The sequence below is a fragment of the Populus trichocarpa genome, chromosome 7, assembly GCF_000002775.5.
Source record: "Populus trichocarpa isolate Nisqually-1 chromosome 7, P.trichocarpa_v4.1, whole genome shotgun sequence".
In the NCBI taxonomy this organism is placed as follows: domain Eukaryota; kingdom Viridiplantae; phylum Streptophyta; class Magnoliopsida; order Malpighiales; family Salicaceae; genus Populus; species Populus trichocarpa.
Window position 1 is genome coordinate 7,053,964 of NC_037291.2, and position 20,396 is coordinate 7,074,359.

At 44.8% G+C, this 20,396-nt stretch overlaps 1 protein-coding gene across 1 annotated transcript in view; it reads right to left on the bottom strand.

Annotated features, from left to right (window-relative positions):
* Positions 1-18,159: 18,159 nt before the first annotated feature.
* LOC127905543 (ATP synthase subunit alpha, mitochondrial) overlaps positions 18,160-20,396 on the bottom strand; it is a 2,797-nt gene continuing 560 nt past the window's right edge. Inside the window, exon 1 of the mRNA XM_052454457.1 lies at positions 18,160-20,396. This exon is cut by the window's right edge and continues 560 nt beyond it. Within this exon, the coding sequence (XP_052310417.1) occupies positions 19,323-20,396 (1,074 nt within the window). The 3' untranslated portion in view covers positions 18,160-19,322.

Sequence of the window (20,396 nt, forward strand, 5' to 3'; positions counted from 1 at the left end):
TTTAGGAGGTCTCCGACTTCTATCTGTGACATTACCATATGCGTGCCGTTCAATTAGGACTTCCTCAAGTCCAGTAGCACGTTGAGAGAGTTCATCGAAAGTAGTAGGGCCTCCAGCAATCAAGCCCGGGCGCAGTTCAATGCGGATTCCCGCAATACAAATTTATCCCAATTTCTCTTCTGGGATAGATTCTGCTAACTGATTTCGTGGGAGAAAGGCTTGCTAATAAACGGAATTGTTCTATAGCTCAACCGACCCCTCGGGTTTTCTTGTTTACTACGCCGTAAATCTTCCGACGTGATAGATTTCCTCAAAGAAGGAAAGGAGCATAATAACTCAAACAACTTGTCTCAGGACCTAATAGATCCCGCTTTCAGTCTGGAGCGGAAAGCGTTCCTTCGGAGTGGGAACTGCTTGATAAGCAGCTTTTCATGTCAAAGAGGATAACACTGCCGCTCTTTCTGGTTTCATTCAACTGCCACTAAACCATATGCTTAACACATATCATGGGAGGTGGGATAGAGCTAATTCTGGGATCGAATCCATCTCTACGCAGAAAGATCTATGCTAGGATGACACCGCTATCCCACTGATTGATGGAGCCGTATGACATGAAAAGCCTTTTCTTTATTTCATTGAAATTGGCTTGGTCTTATTTGAGCCGAGAGTGAGGTGCTTCTTATAATAAGTTCAGTATGCCAGAACCATATGGCAAGCAAGAGCTAATGTTATGCTTTCAATAAGAAGGAGCAGCTTTCCGTTTTCTATTTTCATTATGTTACTCCTCTTGTTGATCTAAAACTCGTAAGTAAGGTTACGGTTCTTTCTCTTTCTCCATCTATCTGAGTTGAGCTAGAAGCAGTTAACAAGATTAGAATGACTTCTTTGTTTACTTCTTAAATGAGACGGAAAGGTTGCTGAAAGTCTATCTCAGATGTAGGACAAGTTGACTGGAAGGTAACAGTGGAAAGCAAGTTCCTGTTTTGAATTCACTCCAGATCAAGAGTGAAATGATGACCTTAACTTGGGTACGCTCACAGAGAAGAGGTTCACATCCAATCAGAGCTCATAGGGCACAGGGAGCTTACAGGTCACGGCTACTATTATACATCTTTATATAGCAAGAACGTGTGAATGAACTGACAAAGCCGGAGGTTGTTCTCTTTTTCGTAGTTGCTTGTAGTAATCTTTCTTTAATCGAGATTGGCTACGTAAGAGGGAAAGACTGCACCTACCCCGGCGAAGGGCTATAGATGTAGTCTTTTCGATATGGATATCGGTATGAATCAAGATGGTGAACTTAGTTTGAAACATAGTGGTTATTGCACCACCCGCCCTTCTATAGAGCATTTCGTTGGAAGCTGTACTGTAAGGCAGGCAGCAAAAGCTGTGTCCGTCAGATAAGTTCGAAATAAAGAAATTCAGAAATCAAAGTCGGGAGAAAGGGCACTATCCCTTCTTTTCATTGAGTGAGATTGAATGAAGGGATCGGGAACTCAACTATCGCTGAAAAGAAACCCGTAATTTCTTTCTGCATTGAGGCGGGGTGATAGGGGCAACCTTCGAGCCAATCGAACCAATCAATCATAATTCACAAATTGGACCGAGCATCGGACATCAAACAGAACACCAATAAAGCACCCCCCTTGATTTCGTTCCTCTCCTCTCGATTCAAGGCAATGGACTCTCAGTCCTGCTTTTGTTCCCTCGACCGGCTCCACTCCGAATCCACCATCGCTGGAAATCCAGTCTATATAGAAAGGAATGCCATCCATCTCCGGCTATCCCTGAACCCCAAGCAGGGGATAACCTGCCACCCTCTACTCTATCTCTTGGTATCGAATCCCAAGCTCTCGAACCTTGCCCCCGACCCAAATCCTACCCGTTTTCATATGGGCCAAATGGAAAAAGTAGACTTCCGGATGCCCGCTTAGAGGGAGAGTTGGATGGGCACACACCGTCAGCTATATGTGGATGGAATTCGGTGGGTTCAGGAGGGCCTTTCTTAAGGCAAGCACTAGCTCCCTCATATCAGCAAAATGGTTGCAAATCAATCGATTTGGATGTCGACCGGCCGGGAAAGAGGCCTTTCCCATGAAAACGTCAGCTATATGGAAATGGAGCAAATGAACCTCCTCTGACCCTGACGGAACGGAACGTAATTTAAATAGCGATCATACTATCCAATTTCCATCCATCCCGCACCCACGTCCGAAAATACGTATATAATAGTAGATTCACTACCGCCTCCATACTTATTTAATACGTCTTTTTCCCACATTAATAAGTACCCCTGTTTCCTTTAAAACGCTAGTGCCCGGATCTCGTTCTCCTATCTTTGATACTTCCTTAACGGTAGCTTTAAAGGACATGTAACGTGCGTAGCTTGTTCCACAATGAAACGGCAGGTATCCCCATCCCCTCACCTAATACCCGCTACTCAGGGTTGAAAGTAGCTAAATCGCCTGTATAACAGATCTACGAATAGCCAACGCCTCTAACAACGTATTTAAGGGGGTTCCTTACCTTAGGCACCTTCACATCTACATCTACTTATAACAAGCACGTACACACAAGCAAGCTTGAATCCTGTTATCTTAACTGAGAATGCCGTTACTTATAGCCTTTTAACGGCAGCTACACATTGGTCGAGACTCACACGACAGTCGATACTCAGGATTTCGTTTAGCTAAGTGGCCTGTAGACTAGAATAGTCAACCTCACCCTAATTTAACATCTGCTTGAACTCCCGATCTACTTTTAAACAAAAAACTTCTCGAGGTATATGAATTCCCTGGTTACTTTCTTTCCAAAGCCCCGCATGAGCAAGCCAAGCTACTCACTAAGACTGCCCAAGCTACTCATGCCAAGCAGCTAACTTCGAGACAGGCAAACTTCGAGCTAGAACTAATGGATTAGCATTAATAGTCAGTTCCCCGGGGGGATTTCTTTCCTATGCTTGCTGGCTAAACAGAGTTGCCTTCCACACGCCTTCTTACTTTCACTTACCGGACCGGATAGTTACGTAGGCACTTGACCTTGAGTCTCAGGTTCAAGTCTCAGTTCCGCTTGAACTGTACTCGCTAACGGAAAAGCAGTTGTTTTCTATAAGTCGATTCCAAGACCTTTTTTTCGATTGGGTATGATATTTGCCCTACTCGATGAGAGTACCGCTTGCTAACGAAAGTAGTTTGTCTACTAGCTAAAGTTTCCTCTATCTTCTGTTCTGCTTGGCTTGCAACAAAGAGCTTGACTTTCAAGTAGTACTTCCCGGAACAATCAAAGAAGTAGCTTTTCTTCGAGTGCCGAAACTGTACGCATCTCCCGACACTTCACTAACGGTTTTCTTTCTCTAAGCTAAGTCACTTGAACAAAGACCTTCTTACCTTTAGGGCTTTCCCGACTGCCTTCCTTCAGATTCAAAGTCTCTAAGTGGCGCTTCCCCTCTGCCAATAGTACCTCAAGAGATCTAATAAGTATGCCCTACCCTAAGGCGAGTTCGAATAGCCGAGCAAGGGACGGCCCCACACGAGTAATGGCTACGGCCCCAGCTAGGCGATAAAAACTGTCTTAAAATATGTCTTGCTGTTATGAGCTGTAAGCCCCCATTTGAGATATCCCCACCAAGGCCCGTTCAAAGGCCCCTACAGGAAGCCACTTGAACGAAAGTTCAAGAGAAGAGAGGAGGAAGCCACTTTAGCCGAAAGTTCAGGATAGAAAAGCAACTTGACCGAAGGTTCAGGATCTGCAATTGAAGAGAGCGTCAAGCGAGGAGATGAAGAATCAACAGAATCCACAGCTGCTGCCACCGTTGCCTCTGATCTCGCCAACAGAGGATGAAATTCATATCTAGTTCCGTACCGTAAAGTAAAGTGAATTCCGTGTAGTCACGTGTAGGAAGGGCCGAAGCCGAACAACCTGACGCGCGTAGGCTTTTAAGCCGTATCTCCTTGATTTGCTGGCTATAGGAAAGGTGAAGAATGGGCTGTAAACACAAGAGACCATAAACTACGGTTCTGTATGTATGGAGAGGGAGACAGGGTGGAAGGTGGTCCAAATAGGAGAGCAGCTTTTTTGCCCACTTCTCTTACTGATGTGGCATTTTTCCTTCTTTCAAGGAGGTTTCGGTTTCTTTTTCTCGTCGTCTGTATTAGGTATCGGTTTCTCTTTCTCCTCGTCTGTATTAGTCACCTCTGTTGGTTCTTCTTCGATAGCATCAATAAAATGGCACTATTGGAAAAGATGGTAGAATAATCGGCTTCTTGCACAAGCCCGTCAAAGAGGGCATTCGATAGCATCCTCTTCTGGGCATCTAGATCGATTCCTAAGACCCTCTTATGCGCTACGTCCTACTCCTACTGCTGATAGATGCGTCGACTCGCTTGACTGCTTTCCTGTCTCAACAATAAGATAAGAAGGGAAATCAGTCCTGCCTAATTTCTTATCCTCCGTATAGTCAAGGGCGTATTTTCTGTATTCTCTCCCCCTTCTCTGTGCGCACCGGTAATTCCTTCACAGTTCAAACTCCCTTCGACTGCTAACTCTTAGCAATATCCTTTCTTATATACTTGCAGTTCAGTTCCAAGCCTTACCTTAGGGCAATGATAAGATAAAGAACCGCTCCGCACCTTCCCTATGTGCAATGCAAGAAGTTCCTTAACAACTCACTAGCATCCTCCTCTGGGCATCTATCTAATAGATGTGTCAAAGAGCGTATTCGTCGCAAACAAAACAACCTATTCAACTAGTTGCATTCTGTAAGAACAAGAGCGTATTCTCTGCATCTTCGATTTCCTGGTATTCAAAGGGGCTACGCGGCCAGAAAGAAAGAAAGAAATCCTGCAACCCGAGGATATTGTTAAAGCATAGTTTCACCCTGAGCAATGAAGATAGGGAACTTGCCCAAACCAATAGCATGATTACAAAAGCATACGCTTTGTTCTTACGAAGACTAACCGGGAAGGATGGTTTGCAAGGAGGTCTACTGGCAGAGCAGAACCTCAGGCCCTACTACCAAAGGACAATATCCGCCGAGCCTTGATACAATCAAACGAGGATTCATACAGCATTCCTACGAAAGAAAAGAGACTATGAAATCCGGGATTCCGAGTTAAGGACGAGCGAAGGAAGACATATATACCCCTTAACGGAATGCAAGCCATAGCCTCTCCAGACAATCACTTACCTTACCGAAGCTACAAACGAACAAGAGGAGGCCAAATACGAAGGTGCAATGGCTACAACGGGGAAGGATCCTCCCAGCAAACACTGTTCCCTCCAAAGGCTTTCTCAGCCGACGATGGAAGCAAAAGATGACTCGACCAAAGCCGTTCCCAAAGTTATTAGGGAGAAGTTCCCTTAACTGAATGAAAGTCACAGCTCAGTCGAACTTCCTAATCCAATCCACATGAACCTTAACAACTTAACCACTAATGATTGAAAAATTGCTAAACCAAGACTCCTTAGCGAACAAGAATTTCCTTATTTGATGCAAGATTCTATACACGTACCAGTTACGCGAACCAGCTCCATCATCCACATCTCATATGCCATTGGCGGGGGTCCCATTCGTCATGTGCCCTTTTACGGGATCCCATTCCCAGTAAGTAGACTTGAACCCATACCCTTGATTCCCGCCTTGAGCCTCAGCCCGAAGGACCAAAGGTTGCTGTTTGGTCTGGATAAGCAGGCAGGGACAGGCTCCTCGAGCAGATACCATTACAATGGAGAAGCTCATCTTCCCATTACCGGCGGAGAACTCAAGGGCTCCAAACTCCTTAGGTCTTGTTTTGTAAGCTTGAAGCTTTGAAACCTGTCGAGATTAACCTCCACTAACCTAAGCTTACCAGATCAAGTAGATCACTACCGAAACCCGTACCGTACACGCTGCTTTCTCGGCTTCGCCTCTTTCTGACAACGCCGACCCTCCCCGTACGCTTTGAGGGACTGAGCCTTCGGATCCCACCTTATTGGTCTTCTTTCCGCTGTCGCTGAGAAATGCCCTCCTTTTGGCTTCGCCTTGTGGTCAGAACCGAGACAGATGGTTTTGGTACAGAATAGAAATGTCACCAAAACCGCCTTATCAGTGGATCTCTCTCCGTCCTATCGTACCTCTAGCAAACAACAAAGATGAACTTCGAGCTGCTGAACCGGGCATTGAACAACGGTATATTGTTTTTCTGCTTGTTTTGGAAGCTTGAAACGACAGACAAGTGGTGACTATGAGACGGCTTGCTACTGAGCTTCTTGTGTTCCATCTTTCTTTATTGTGGGGTCCGCGCAACAAGAGCGCTTCCTCTTTTTCTTTGCCACCATGAGACGTCGCCTTCACTGGTTCTTGGGGGTTGGAATAGTAGGCGAGCTTCCCCGCCTTGTTCTCTGCGGTCATTCTCGCTGTCCTTGCTGGGACAGCCATTAAAGGGTTCGTAGATTGCTATCGGCTATGATGAAGTGCTTTTCTTAATGAGGAGTGAATTTCAAAGAAGGAGATTTTGAAAAAGGGCAGATCAGAAAGACCGCAAATGTGGACCAAGTCAGTACATTGCAGTCAGCAACTCCGAATCAGAAAGGAGTCAACGCCAGAGGGCAGGCACAGCCGGTCGTGCAGCCTGTTATGCAGCCTGTTCAGCCAGCGATTCAACCGCTTGTATTACCAGAAACCGGCAGTTCAACAGAATACTTCAGCCAACATTGTCAGGCATCAGCAGGTTCATCCGTCCAGTTTGATCACCAAGCATTATGTAAACAGACCAGAGAATGGAAATTCTTCGGTCCAGGAACCGCTTATTGTGAGAAAGGCTCAAAGCATTACTACAGTGGAAGTACAAAGGCCGATAGAAGCACCCACATGTCAAGTACAGTCGATGGTTGAAGACAGGAACCTCCAGAAGCAGACGGCAGCATGCGTGTATGATGACATCTTCGACGAAGACTCCTTTTATTTTTAGATAAAGCAATACATTGTTCCACTTGAGAAGATGAAGGCCAGAAATGCACCATCAACCACAGTACAATCTCCACCGCCATCAGCATTGCCATTTCCGCATAATTTGGTGAATCCGGCCTCCAAGATCATAAAGTCTCCGCCACCATCCGAAGTTCCACAGCCACGGGTTATCATTCCGCCATCCAGCGTGTCGACGAAAGAAGCTTGAATTTCAATGCAAATTATAGCAAAGTTAGAGACCCTCATTGTACTGGTGGTACTATCCAAGTAGAGAGGATTCCCAATGTTGCTTCCTAGGTATTCCATTCCTTCCGGTGTCCACAGAACCAGAGGAACATTATCAAACTTAACCCATATTGGGATACTAGCAAAGCTGCTTTTGGAGAGATGCTCTCCCGGTTGGTTGGCATTTCTTAAGAATCAAAAGCTTCCCAGCTATATGGTATGGTCCTACGCCTAGGACAGCATTGCAATTTTCTTCACTCCTCAATTTAAAAACATAGAAGCCATTATCAAGGAGCATGACATCTTCAAGAGCTTGCTCCCAAGTCTTAGAAGCCCATTCTTTCACAAGATTCAAAGGGAGTGCTCGGTCAAGGAAATACCCTACCACAACATTTTTCCATCTCTTATAGCCTATTTCTGTAATCCCATTAGGTATGTTAGCTGGGCTCGGGCATTGATCGATAGTACACCTTTCTATTCCTATTCATTTTCTTTATTCCAATTTGGCTGGTTCACCCGCATTGGAAGTCTCGGATGAAGCTCAGATATTTCACCAGAACATGAAGTGCTTAGAAAACACATTTCATAGGGTTGCCGGACCCTAGAAAGAGTGAGAAAATCAGTTGACTGGCTCACGTAGTACTAGATAGATACTTGACTTCCTTCAGAGAAATACATTCCCTAGAAAATGACTGACTCTCATGGTTCGCTACTGACTTCCTTCAGTGAGGACTTACCGATCACTCCATTGGAACTTCGACTGATTCTGCCACAGAACTAATCCCGTGCCAAGTGGCTCAATAGACTCTCTCTTTACCTTCCCCATCTGACCCACTCCTCCTTCTGCGGAATCCCCTTTATAACTAGACTCGTGCAATTTCTAATCAGTGGCTTCCTTCCTTGAGATATCGCCCATCGCCTGAGATGGAGCCTAGCTTTCTGACTGGGCAAGCAGAATGTTGTCCCCAATTCTCCTTCCCTCAACAAATGCCGTTTGCTGCTTACATCCGCGGTGGGGCAGGACTGGCTTGATCCTATTGGCAATGATCTTGGAAACGTGTTCAGTTCTTTATATCACCCCTCGTCCTTTTTGCTTGCTTTATGGTGCCTACTAGTCGATCAGTCCAATCTTATCTGCGTTCATCCCCCGCTGCTTGTTCTGCTTAAGATTTTTAGGTTCTCTATCTCATATAAAAAATGGTACCAAGAATTCTTATCCATAGCGTTCTGTCAGATAAAATATGTTATACCAAGTTTGACTTCTTTTATAACATATTTTATCTGACAGAACGCCATTTCTAAGATAAGAGATAGGGTACTCCTTCCAAGCTTCAGAAATCGATTCTGCCTCTATTTCCGAGCGAGCCAAATGCAAAGAACCCAAGTGAGTAGATCTGGTTACCTTTTCTAATACGTAATACGAGGAGGCAATGAATATGGAATGGTTGTATACCGAGGCAATGCTATTCTTCTTTTCAGACAAAAGCCTATTCTTTATGGTGTGCCAGTTGTTGATCATAATCCCTAAAGAGGTGACGGGGGCGGAAAGTCAATCAGATAAGATAAGAAGATAAGGGACAAGAGATAGCGATTCCGTGGTTCGGCGGGTAGAGGAGATCATTTCTACTTTCGATATACTTCACCGCGTCCCACCTAGTTGGACCGGAATGGACTTGTTCCCCCGGAGAAGACGGAGAGGCCTAACAAAGGGCCTGATCAACCAAAGACTGACGGAAGAGGTTTTTATTCCTAACAGGCTAATTGAACAGGCGCCGAAAGCAACTGTACCGACGCGGTTCAGAAGCTACAGCCACTTAATTGACAGATGAAGGTCAGAAGCTTCCCCTATCAATCAGGGGAGGGACTAGATTGTTAAGTTTAAGAAATCCCTGACCTACTTGACTTGTTCTACCTGACGCCATTGTCCGATCTGGATTTGAAGGCAGGTGGGCTTGAAGTCAAAGAAAGAAAGCAACTGGAGTTGAAAGAATGGGGCCTTGATTATCTATTCTATCCCGCAAGGCCGAGATTAGTGATTCTCGTCGCTAAGCGAAGACTCTAACAGAACAGAGTAGCGTACCAAACCAAAGGGCAGTCCCGTCGGATCAAAGGAAGGTCAGACTAGCAACGGACGAAGCGGGTGAAGAGCTTAGGTATAGAAAGGGACAAAGAGCTTAGCCGCCAAGCGAAGGGGCAAAGAGGCTAGGAGCCGAATGGCCACTTGACTATCTACTACTAGAATAGAATAATGAGTGTGATAGCGCCAGAAGAGAAGCTATCAGCAACTGTCACACCAGAATGAGCTGATCGGGTAAGCACGGAGAAAGCTTGCGGAGAAGCCTTCACACCCCAAACAGTTGAGGGAAGAGAGGCGAAGCCAAGGGGCACGAAAGCAAGTGTCAAGTGTAGGTCTCCCATTCTTCCCCTGAAACCGGCATGGCTACAGTCAGACAGTCTAGATAGAAGATAAGGGTCGAAAGAAGAAAGTCTAGACTTTTCTCTTTTTCATAGTGAGAGCTGTTTGGTTATTAGTCACTTTTCTCGCTCCTCAAGAAAGACGGCTAGAAACTTCCTATTAGGAATGGCTTCCTTTCAGGTTGTGTTGTTACAGACCAGACTGTTCTAACAGGGCAGGGGAGACGGAGAAGTAATCTCATACAGTACAGCTATGATCGGGCAATAGCGCAGATAAGATCAGACTGAATGTGTGAAGGATATGGTTCTGGTTCTCTTCTGTCCCGTTCCTTCAATCAAAGAAGATGACATGCCCAGGGCTAGTGCCAGCGCATAGTCAGAGTCTTCCCTGCGTGCCTAACATCCACTTCTTCTAGTCGAGTGCCTTGCGGCGCCTTTAACCATGAGAGAAGGCGATACCGAAGAGAATAACTCAATGTCACTGGCTACTCCATCAACTCAATTTCGTTGCGTAAGTGAGGATGCCAGTCATCATAGTCTGAACTTGAAATCTTTCGTAGGCTCATCTCGTCGATTGGCATTCCGATCCTGGTCATTCATAGTTCATAGATAGTCGGCACTTTTAGTCATAGGCTAGCGCCCATTCCTGATAGCCGCAGCTCTGCCCCTTCCCTATTCCATTAAAGAATGAATGGGAATTGATCTGACAACGGCTGGGCAAAATCCATCTCTTTCCATCTCTATTTTCGCTAAACTTGCTTGCTTTCATGAAGCCGACCTTAACAGACATCTCTTCCATTTTCGTAGATGGTCCGGTGAATCAATTAAATTAGATGCCGCTTACCTAGATGCGGTGCTTGTCCCTCGAAGCGAAGGTAAAGACCAAGACATTGGTGATTCTTAATCTGACCGCACTTCCCTCAGGTCGAACGGCTATCGATCCTGGCCCGATGAGAAAAGGGTTGAACTCATGCTTGCCTTAACCTCTTAGCGAAGGAAATCGGTGTGCTGATTGGCTCGGGTCATTTAGGTGTGCATGTCTTTTGTAATTCTCTAGATGGGATCCTTGACCTGCTTCAGCAGGATGTTGTTGGGGTTGCCATGCCCCGGTTTGTTCGCCTGTAGTTGTTGTTTCTTTTTGGCTTTTTAGCCCCTTAAAAAGATCGCTTTTCCCTCCTAAGTGAGAGTTCAATCCTGCCAGTTGATCATTTTCCCCGTCTTTTTGTTCATCAATGCTTTTCCACTCGGCGACGTCCATTTCAATCTTTCAAGTTTTTAAAACCCCTGGATTTTTGGCTAGAAGCCCCTCTCCTTGGGAGCCAGTCTCCGTAAGTGGCATTCCTAGTAGCAGTAGAAGTACCTCTTAGGAAAGCGCTTGTTGTCACCGGGAGAGAAAATAGAATATCCGGATGTGAAAACGGCCTGAAAAGGTCTAATTTCAATTACTTTGACCATTGGTCGGTTCGGCCTAAGGAGTGTGCTGGCACTATCAGTAGTCAAGACGAAGAAGTCGGGCTAAGGACTCTTTACCCTCGATTCTTAGCATCTCAAGGAGACGATCCTCTGGAGAAGAACATCTGAAACTCTATCTCTTGAAATGAATACCCCTTCCTTGGCTTATGCCATTTACCTGAACAAGCAAAGAAAGACTTCAAAGAAGGTAGGAACTTACTCCTCTTCTCCTTCGATACGTGCCTGCTACTGCAGCAGCTAGAGAGGTACGGATTCGGACATGGGAGCATTAGGAAGATTCTTTCTAGCTTATGTGATTCACTCCTTAAATTAAATAAGGTAGTTGGCTTACTTGCTTTTGAGAGGACAGGTTGTTTACGAAGAGAAGACAGACGCAAGACTCATCCCGATGGATGCGAGACAGCAGAGGATGTGGGAGCTTTCTTTCCCAGAATAGAAGAAAAAGAGATCAGCAACTTTGACTTAGCCCAAGCAATGCCCTTGGGATTACTATTAAAAGGTAGGTTCCCAAGTAACCCCTTAGCTATCCCCAGGTGGTGGACCAAGCAGAGCTTTGGCCCTCGCTAGCGTTATTCCTCCGATTCGGTTTGGGGCTCAGAGTAATGTATTTATTCACTATCAGATAATAGTTGTAGTCCTTTAATTTAAAGAAAGAATCCTGGAAAGAAGCTCTTTTTCTATAGGGGAAATTCTCTCTAAGTCGAATCGGTGGAATGCCCTGCTTCCGGCTAAGTATACAGAGTTGGGTTCGGGCGGGCTTCTTTCTTTCCCGGAACCGCCGTCCATACATTGCCCATATACGATGGACCAGCAGTTCTTAGACTTCATAGACGGAGAGCCTTTGCTTTGTTATATATCCAAGAGGGTCCGGCCATTCCACACGCTGCCTAGCAGAGGCATGGTTTTTCTTTTAGTTAGTTAAAAGAGAAAAAGGGATGATGGGTGCTTTTTTATAAATAAATAGAATAGAAGAGATGAAGTCCGTCATTTAGAGAGAAGAGATGGCTTTGGAGGAGAAAGGAGCGGGTCTCAGATCTTTTGCTCCGCCTTACAGCCTTAGTTTGCACCGTTTTTCTTCCTCACATGGACTAATAACAGGTTCCGAATTAGTTGTCCGAAATAGATCTGGTGCTCTCTCTTCCCCTCTAGTAGTGCTATTCTCGAATGAATGTAAGAGCTTTTCCAACCTCTTTCCCTTCGATACGTGCCTCCCGATCGGAAAGGAAGGAAGTGCCACATCTGTGTCAATTGGATGCTTCCTGTACTGCTGCTATTGCCCAAGGATTCTAAACCTTCGATGAGGTGAAGGCACGTATTCGGATCTCACCTTTCATTGATAGTTACCCGTCTCCATCCAGAGAGCTAGCTGTTAGTCTTTCTCGACCCGCTATCTTACTTGAATGAAAGAAAGAGAAGAATCATTATATTTTAATGTACAAAGGCCATTACTCGATGGTATCCGCTCATGGATGGTAGTTGACTGATTGGAGTCAGTTTCAGTCTTTCTAGTAGTTGGAGTTTGTGGAACAAGTTGTAGAGATCCCATCGTTTCTATGTGGAGAATCCACACCAGTAAGAAATAGCTTTAGTTGTTGGTGGAAGTGACCTAGATATTTTTATAGGTCCTTGCCCCTTTCTTTTTCTTCCGCTAGGTAAGTTGGGAAGTCCTTAATAAGGCAGGGGAAGTCGAGTCCCTTATCTTCGACAAGCCTCGATCTGCGCTTTCACTTTCGCTTTAAAGAAAGAATCGCTGAAGACAGATTCTTTTTATCGGTTGAGTAAGGGCGAATTGCTCCTCTTCTTTATTCTGTAATACCGATAGTGATACGACCAACCTCAAGCGGAAGTAGTTCGGAGCGTCTCTTTCTGTGCTGTTATGATTCCATGATCTTCTCTGAGGTAGACCTGCTTATCTACTCTAACAGTTCGCCTTCAGCTCACCTTGGATACTCCAACCCTTGGTCAAACACTTGAAGATAGTCCTATCAACACGAGCTATTGTCCTTTGATGCTGGATACGCTGGTGTAGATTTCTTTTCTGTAATTGGATTAGAATAATATAAGTAGTGCTAAAGTCGATGCGCTAAATGAGAGTTCGAGGTGGGATGAGTAAATTAGCTCGAATTGATTAGTGCATCTGCTTCTATTTTCGTAGTGAATCATAGCGACTCGTCCCGTGTCAATAAGGTCTGAGGAAGGCTATGAGCCAGGATTAAAGCGCCTTTACCACTGCTCATGGTCCGAGGGACGAGGGAAGTGGAATGGCTTAGTACGCGCCTGCTTTTGAGAGCCTTTCTGCCCTGAGGAGGCCTCATTTCTGGGGCATCCAGAAAAGCCATCCCATTCAAGCCTATCGGGTTCCTTTATTTGAGACTCTTTCTCCTATGGGGATGATGTGCGCATGTTGGCTACTCCGCTTGAGTAGTGCGTTCACTACCAAAACTGATTAAAGATTAAGGATTTTGTACTTACAAAGGTAAAGGTTCACGTCTTCGTAACTAATCAAAGCATTGGAATGAAACCGTGGGCTTACAGGTATAGATAGCTTGGTTTTGGAATAGATAACACCTTCCTAAAGAGTCGGTCGGGGTGGGCTAAGCTAATCAGCAGGCTTATTCAGACATGCTTATGGGCAGTGGGCAGATAGCAGATATTGATTCAAAACTCTTCCTTAGTGGCTTAGCCGACCTACCTTCGTTGAGGAGCTACAGACTTTAATAAACTGCCATAGCTTGCCGCTACGCCCCTGACGTTCTAACAGCTATCTAGTTCTACCAGCTAGAAGCCGGAGATGGTCTCAGTCAGCTAATCGGAAGGCTTATCCGCACATGATAGCGGCATTCTGACCTAAAGGTAAAGGGCGGGCCTTACTTCAGTAAATTAAAACGTTCGATAGAAGCCCCCCACGGAGCGCTAAGAAGCAAGGGATATTCACTCAGCAGAAAGGGCTGCTACGTTAAGAACCTCGCCTTATCTAAGTGTGCTAGGGCCATTAGCCCACTCACTCCCCTTTTCTTTTTATGTGCAGCCTCTCTCTTATTATACGATGCATCTGATTCACTGTCAAGGACCGTCTATTCACCAAAAGAAAGAGCTTAAACGGCTCAAAGACTAGGAGCGGATACGATCACAGTAAAGTAAGAGGGTTTCTTCCCCTTCATGTGCAGCTCCTTCTCTAAGACATTTGGCATCTGTCTTATCTGTCACCTCTTTTACCCTTTGAACAGCAACCCGAAACAGGCATACAAGCAGGTCAGCTGGTCACCTCACTTCTTTGTCTGCTCTGGTCAGGAACACAATCAAAGGAAGGGGCAAAAAGCTTTCCTACGGTCACTGTCTTTGAGTATGTATAGAATAGGAAAGCAGGCAATCGGGCTTGACTTTTTAGCCAGTTTATACAGTCCGACATCGTGAATTCACATAGAGTAACCTACTTCTCTTCCGTAGAAGACCAAAGACACCATTCTTTCTCCTTGTCCTTGAGTCGATTCATTCCGCGTTGGATGAGTCTAATTCGATGTCGAAATCGAATATATAAATTAAAAAGAAATTAGAATACGCAAATTCCTAAACGAAAGAGAAAAAATAGTTTACGAGCAAGCCAAATCCCTGTTAATGAGTCACCATTACTAATAAGTCAAGAATAATCCAAACCTTCCTTTCCTCTTCTTTTTCTACCCTTTCTTGATCTAGCTTTCTGACTAACTGAATAGACAAGAGACCTGGATCCCAATCCTTAGCGGTTCCTCTAGGTGAAATATTCCTATCCATCTCATGATCATCACTATGAAGAAGGAGCTCTCCCATAGCATAGGGTCTCTTTCGAGAACCTCTGTTCTAGTGAAAGCAAAGCCCATTTCCTCCATGGCTTATATAGAAAAGTATCTAAGCCTATTATATTAAAGGAGTCCTAATTAGACTCCTCTCTTCAAAAGCCAGAAGGAATCTCAAGGAATAAGCCCTCCGTAGGGCTTACCAATGTAACTGGCTTAGATGGCATTTTAACAGTTCAATGCTTCCCGCTTTAATAAGATATTAAAAATACCTTAGTCTTAGTAATCACTTTACAAAGGCCAAGAAAAGAAATCTCTCCCAGGTAAAGAGAACTCCTAAAAGGCTTACCGGTCAAACCCCCAAAAAGGGAGCTCGCATGCCCCTAGCTGCCCGGAAAGGAAAAAAAATACTCAATAGCAATTCGCTCAAAGGTAGAGTGACTCCATTCAAGGGACCGAAAGCAATAGAACGATTTTCTTACTTATCTCTTATCTTAGGGCAGCAGCAATCTTTAGATAGCTCTATAGGTATATCCTACTTGGGAGAGCTCTTTGAATACACCACCACGACGAAGGCCGGTGAGAGTGGGACTCTTATTGACACTGGGAATACTGCTACGAAAGCTGCTTCAAGAGAAGTAGGAGAATATCTAGAGATTGCTGGAAAGAGACTTCTAGCCAGGTTTGCTCACATTCCCGGAGCTCCTTCGTACGGCTTAAGGGATAGAAGAAGAGGTGTTTGCAAGAAAAGGTTTGACATTCTCATCCCCTGTTCACGAATCAGGAAAGCGTGCCTGGAACTGAGTACGGCTAACCGCTTCTTGCTAACAAAGTTGTCCAATTCAATGAATGTGTTTGCGTCCTCTCTTCTTAGTCTACGATTATCCCTGCTCTTCCTCAGATGTGGATATCTTTACCTGGTCGAAAGTAGAAATGTGTGATTGGCTTCGTCCCGGCCTTCAATAAATAGCAGTTGATTCGTGAATACCGTATTCCATAGTTGCCAAAGAGGCCTTTTCTTCCTCACAGCGCATTCTCTGCTCTAGCACACCGGAAACTCTCACAGTAAGAGTGGATAGGCTTACACCGGTGGCAGAGATCGAACTAAAGGCAAAAGTTGGAACCGGCTAACTAGATCCAATGAAGATAGTTTCTGTTGTTGACTTCCACCCTAGGGAAAGGCCTTAGAGTTAGCCTGCTCCTCTTGATTCATAAGCAGTCCACCATCTCCTTACTTCCGAAGACGACGGGTTCTTTCCTTCGCCTCTTCTCTAAGCATCCAGGGCACAGTCTCAAGGCTTTGAAGGAAAGGTTCACTTCGGCTTAGATTCCGATTCCGGGTCTTTCTTTTAAACCTCTTCCATGCCACCCTCTTGAAAAGCAGTTGTCCAAGTCAACGAAGAGGAAAGACGCTTTATATACCGACCTTACTAGTGCCTTTTTTCACCCTCCCCTCCCTGGCATCTTTGACAGATGTCCATACTCTCTCAAATCATGAACATGGACCCTATAGTTAAGTTATGGCGTACTTTGCTTTGCTGACCGTTCAAAGGACCATTGGAAATCCGATATCGAGATGTCTTTAAGCTGGGTGCTGTGAAATCGAATTGATGTGGCACTTTTTTTAATGGGTTGGGGTTCAGTGTCTCTCTCTATATAAAGGAGAATGTTCAAAGCGGGGTAGAGGAAAATCATCAGGCTCATGACCTGAAGACTTCATCATGTCCCCGCCTACTCACTGGATAGGATATGGTCTGTGTGCCGCGAGTGCTCCGTCTTTCTTTACTTAAAAAAGGAATTGATAGTCTTCAGGCTCAAGGCGATAGGCCAGTGACTATCTAGCCCCGGAGTCTTTCTCTCCGTCAAAGGAACTCTTTCTTGAACAAGCACGGCGCTATCAGGACAAAATCCTAGCAGAAGCAGAAAAAGAGGAGTGATTGTGGTCTTCGATTCGAATTCGATTTCGGTCTTAGTCTCAGTGTGGCTGATCATGCTCGGCAGACCAGCGTCCCATAATTCATGGTGATGGTGGGCGAAGATCTATAGTACTTTCCTTACTACCATGGTAGCATGAGCGTTCGCCTTTAGTAAGGAATAGCATTAGATCAAGGTAGCGCTATCTTATAGCATAAGATAACCAACCATTGTTTACCTTACCATTTAATACGTTTTTCCCAAAATTCCTTAGACTGAGATAGCATGGTGAGCCCTTATAACTAAAGATCTATAGCTGAGTATAGTTGAGCCCTTGGAAGCTTTATAGCATAGCCTTTTATAGAGGAGCTGCTCGCCTGGTCGCCGAAAGCCCTCGTCGGTAGCCATGGTTAAGCAAAGGCTTCTATGGCTCTAAGGTAGTAGACTTGGCCGCGCATGAGATGTTAGCCTTTAGACCTTCCCCATGGACCGGGGCTAAGGGCCTAATTATGTTCCGCGTCGTCTTAGTCTTATCGCCTGACTATTTTATTAGTATAGAAAGAACGGGAGCCGGGCTTCTTCTAAGGCGAACAGCCCTATAAATTACGTAATGTTATTAATTTTCGTATTCATGTTTTTTTCTGCATAAAAGCAGCGTCTATTGGGTCTTTGTGGTGGTTGATAGATTCTCTTAGAACCAGGGCTCCCGTTTTTCGTATTATTCTTTCTGAAAGGAAGTAGTGAGAAACCACGGAGTTCCGGTTAGCATAACGTCCGATCGAGACAATAAATTCATGAGTCATTTCTGGAGGACGTTATGGAGGAGGGAACCGGCTTGCGCTTCAGTAACGCCACCCACAAAGGGATGGTTAGATCGAGATGGTTGGTGATTTGTTGAGGAGCCTGGTAAACGGCAAGCCGAGACGCTGGGAGGTGGCAACAGCTGAGTTTGCTTATCCAAACTCGGTGAATAGAAGCACTGAGAGATCGCCTGGAAGACCAGAGGAATGAAAGAGTTGGCTCCGCCCGGAATAAGATAAGAGGAAAACTGCTTGGATATCAATGACTTTGCTAGGGTCGACTGCACGCAGAGGTGCGTGAGGGGAAGCAAAGCAAGGATAGAAATGTAAAGCCACGCTGGAGAGCGCAGGAGTTTGAGGTTGGTGATGAAGTGTGGTCCTGAGAAAGGAAGACAGGCAGAGAGACGCGGTCAATTGCGGCAGCGAAGGATTTTGCCATTTGTATCAAGCTCAAACTTCCTTCTTGCATGCGTGCCCCCCCGGAAGCTAGAATAAGAGGTCAAAATGGATTGTTAGCGTACTCAATCAAACGGGTGATTTTCTCCCCGACTACGGATCCCACACTACCCGCTATAAAGTCAGCATCCATAACCCCAAATGCTACAGGAATACCTTTATTTGGCCATTTGCGATCGAAACAACCTATGAAAGTTATTGCCTACATAACCTACTCTTCATACCAAGAGAGCCAGGTATCAGATCACTGTAGTTCGAAGACCCCTTTTGTTAAACCAGTTCCTGTACTCTTTTTGAATGAATTCCAGCTAGTAAAGTAATCTGGTAGAAAGGACCCACTCGCCCGCTCTCCCCTCGCCTAGAAGCTTCCAAACCCCAGGCATTGGCCATTAAAAAAGGACCAGCGCCGTTTATTTCACGGTAAAGGCAGGCCACACAAGCGACGTAGGTCTTCATTAGTGAAATGCTTATAGAATTTCCTATAAATGGAGGACTGGCGTTGGTGTTGAGTTAACTCTTGCAGAAAGGAATTCAGCTTCCTCTCTATGTGCTTGCGCTGAACAGCATCCCCGGGATTATCTACGGAGGCAACCTTCGCTTGAATGAAGGCGTCGGCTTCCTGCCTTATATTTTCATATGGCGAGACTTCCATTATTCTCGCGATATTCGGTTCCTGAATCATTAGATTGAAAAGTTTCTAATAGGCCCTTATTTTCCAAGACCCTCAATTCGATCTCTGTCCCATATTTGAAAAAAATGGTCAACGTTGACCGCTTGATCAAAATGCTCGCGCACAAGCCGTTCGTAATCACCGGGGTGAAGCTGAGGAGGTACGTTGAAGTACTGTTGGCCCTCGAGAAGGCGAATACGATGATAGATGGTAGCTTCGTTTTCCGCACCTGCTCTAAAGGTATGAATGGACTCAGAAGTGGATTCTGATTCGAGAGCAGGAAGGCTCAATTGCCTAGATTCCTCCCCACTTTCAGAAGATACATTCCAGATAAAAGTGGATACGGCTGTTGTCAGACCGGCGACAATCCAGTCCAAGATGAAGAAGCGAAAGAGGGAACATAAACTAGTCAGAAAAAGCAAAATGAAGAAAAAAAGAATTCTACTTCCCTTTCTTTTTTTTGAAAGCAGAATTCGAGAAATTAAAGAGAGACCGACTAAAAGAACAAAGAAAAACAGCATCCACTTTTGAGTGCTCATTATAGCGGTTCCTTCTGATCCTAGAAAACGTCCAAGGCAAGAGCCTAGGAAACTACCCAGGAGAGAAAAAATAAAAGAAAGAGAATAGCGTTTTATCATCATCATATTATATTATATTAAAGTCAACGCACTTTCTTGTAGAAAGGTATCTAGTTCTCTTTTTTTTTCGTCAGTTAACCCACTTTTGAGTTCTTCTAGTAATTCTGGTTTGATACTATTTGTAATGATTCTTTCATATTGACTAATTCTGTCTAGTGGCATTCGATCACAGAATCCATTGACAGCAGCATAAATGACTAGAATTTCTTTTTCAATTGGTAGTGGTGTATATTGTGGTTGTTTTAGTACTTCTGTGAGCCTTGCTCCTCTATTGAGTAATGCTTGAGTTGCAGGATCAAGGTCTGATCCAAATTGAGCAAAGGCAGCGACTTCTCGATATTGTGCCAATTCTAGTTTTAAACTTCCGCATACTTTTTTCATAGCTTTTAACTGAGCAGCAGACCCGACGCGACTGACAGATAAGCCGACGTTAATAGCAGGTCTAATTCCGCGATAAAAGAGTTCTGTTTCTAAACAGATTTGTCCATCAGTAATGGAAATTACATTTGTAGGAATATAAGCCGATACGTCTCCAGCTTGTGTTTCAATGACTGGTAAGGCGGTCAAGCTCCCTGCACCTGTCTGGTCCGATCGTTTAGCTGCTCTTTCTAAGAGACGTGAATGCAAATAAAAAACATCTCCTGGATAAGCTTCACGACCAGGTGGTCTTCGTAATAGAAGAGACATTTGTCGATAAGCGACGGCCTGTTTACTAAGATCATCATAGATTATTAATGCGTGCATTCCATTATCACGGAAATATTCTCCCATGGCACAGCCAGAATATGGGGCCAGAAATTGCAGAGGAGCAGGATCCGAAGCGGTGGCTGCTACAAGAATGGAATATTCCAAAGCATTCGCTTCTGAAAGAATTTGAACTAATTGTGCCACAGTTGAACGTTTCTGTCCAATCGCTACATAGACACAATACAATTTCTCACTCTCAGAGGTGGCCCTTGAGTTCATTTGCTTTTGATTTAATATGGTATCGATAGCAATAGCTGTTTTTCCAGTTTGTCGGTCCCCAATTATAAGTTCTCGTTGACCACGGCCTATAGGAACCAAGCTATCTACCGCTTTTAACCC